Here is a 1,597-nt window from a genome sequence, read left to right as displayed (position 1 = left end):
CCTGGGCGGCTGCCTAGTGGGAGCGCGGGCCAGAGTACATCCGGGGATCTCCTCTGTGGTAACGGTCCAATCACTATGACGACATAGTGGGCGGAGCTTGTGTTCCTATATAAGAGCGCACACACACAGCTTCCAGCCTCATTCTACAGTTGTAGAGAGTAGAGGAAGCACACAGATTAATCAGCTCCACGTTGTATTGAGTTGAACGATTTTATTTTCACTTCAAATCATATTTGCATTTAAAAATGAACAGATTGGTTATTCTACCAATTATTTGGGCCATTTTGGTCACTGTGGGATTAATAACAACATTTGTCCTCACTGTTGAATATCATCATTTTGATACCTATGTATTGTATATCAGCAATACTGGATGCTTTGAACCGGAGAAGTCTATTTTCTTTGGTGTTCTAGCATTGGCGGCTGTTCTTGATGCCATCATCAAGTACTATATGTATGAATACCTCTCCATACGCTCAGAGAATCGCCACCCCTGGGCGCGGAAGGCCATCTTAGCGATCGGATGGATCAGCTGCGTTGGAACAATTTTGGTTGGCGCAAACCCAGTGAATTCTAGTCCATTGCCACATAGGATCGGGACAGTCCTGTCCTTTGGAGGAGCGATAATACACAACATCTGTCTGGCTACATTGCAGTATAAGCTCAATATCATCAGCCGGCCAATGTTCTACACTAGAATGATTAACGCCATCATAACCATTATATTCGCCACAATCTTTTGTTTGTTACTTAACCGTGAATTGTGGGCCCCTGAATGGCAGGAGATAGTGTTCGACATCGATGTCCTCTCTGAGTGGATTGCAGCCTCCACCCTCCTGATAAATAATATCAGCTACTGTGTGGATCTTAATAGTCTGCAATTGACAAGCCAGCACAGTGTTGGCCTATACTGGAATATAGAGTATACTGACACAGGCTGTATAAGAGTCAGTCATTCCTGGCAGAGAGAAGAAGAAATGCCCACCATGGACCAAAGTTCAGAGCATGCCAATGCTCATTCCTGGCAGAGAGAAGAAATTCTGCCCAACCTGCTCTATGTCCAGACAGCAGGCTTTGGCACTGATTGGCGCCCGTCTTGAACTTTGTCTGCATAACGGATCATGCCACCAGTGGGGCCAGGGCTCAGGAGAATGCTATGTACAGGGTGCAGGGCTCAGGAGGATGCTATGGTAAAGGTGCAGGGCTCAGGAGGATGTTACATACAGGGTGCAGGGCTCAGGAGGATGCTATGTGCAGGGCTCAGGAGGATGCTATGTACAGGGTGCAGGGCTCAGGAGGATGCTATGTGCAGGGCTCAGGAGGATGCTATGTACAGGGTGCAGGGCTCAGGAGGATGCTATGTGCAGGGCTCAGGAGGATGCTATGTACAGGGTGCAGGGCTCAGGAGGATGTTATGTACAGGGTGCAGGGCTCAGGAGGATGCTATGTACAGGGTGCAGGGCTCAGGAGGATGCTATGTAAAGGGTGCAGGGCTCAGGAGGATGCTATGTACAGGGTGCAGTGCTCAAGAGGATGCTATGTACAGGGTGCAGGGCTCAGGAGGATGCTATGTACAGGGTGCAGGGCTCAGGAGGAT

At 48.8% G+C, this 1,597-nt stretch overlaps 1 protein-coding gene across 1 annotated transcript; it reads left to right on the top strand.

Moving 5' to 3' along the window:
• Window positions 1-245: 245 nt before the first annotated feature.
• On the top strand, window positions 246-1,100 carry LOC141102980 (DNA damage-regulated autophagy modulator protein 1-like). Its single transcript, XM_073592049.1, has one exon. The coding sequence runs from the start codon at window positions 246-248 to the stop codon at window positions 1,098-1,100; it is 855 nt and encodes a 284-aa protein (XP_073448150.1).
• The last annotated feature ends 497 nt before the right edge of the window (window positions 1,101-1,597 follow it).

This window comes from Aquarana catesbeiana, linkage group LG07 (assembly GCF_042186555.1).
Source record: "Aquarana catesbeiana isolate 2022-GZ linkage group LG07, ASM4218655v1, whole genome shotgun sequence".
Lineage (NCBI taxonomy): Eukaryota > Metazoa > Chordata > Amphibia > Anura > Ranidae > Aquarana > Aquarana catesbeiana.
Note: the sequence above shows the minus strand (reverse complement) of the source record. Positions and strands in the feature narration are given on the sequence as shown.

Coding starts and splice junctions, on each gene's coding strand:
- LOC141102980 (XM_073592049.1), top strand. CDS start 246: ATGAACAGATTGGTTATTCTACCAATTATTTGGGCCATTTTGGTCACT.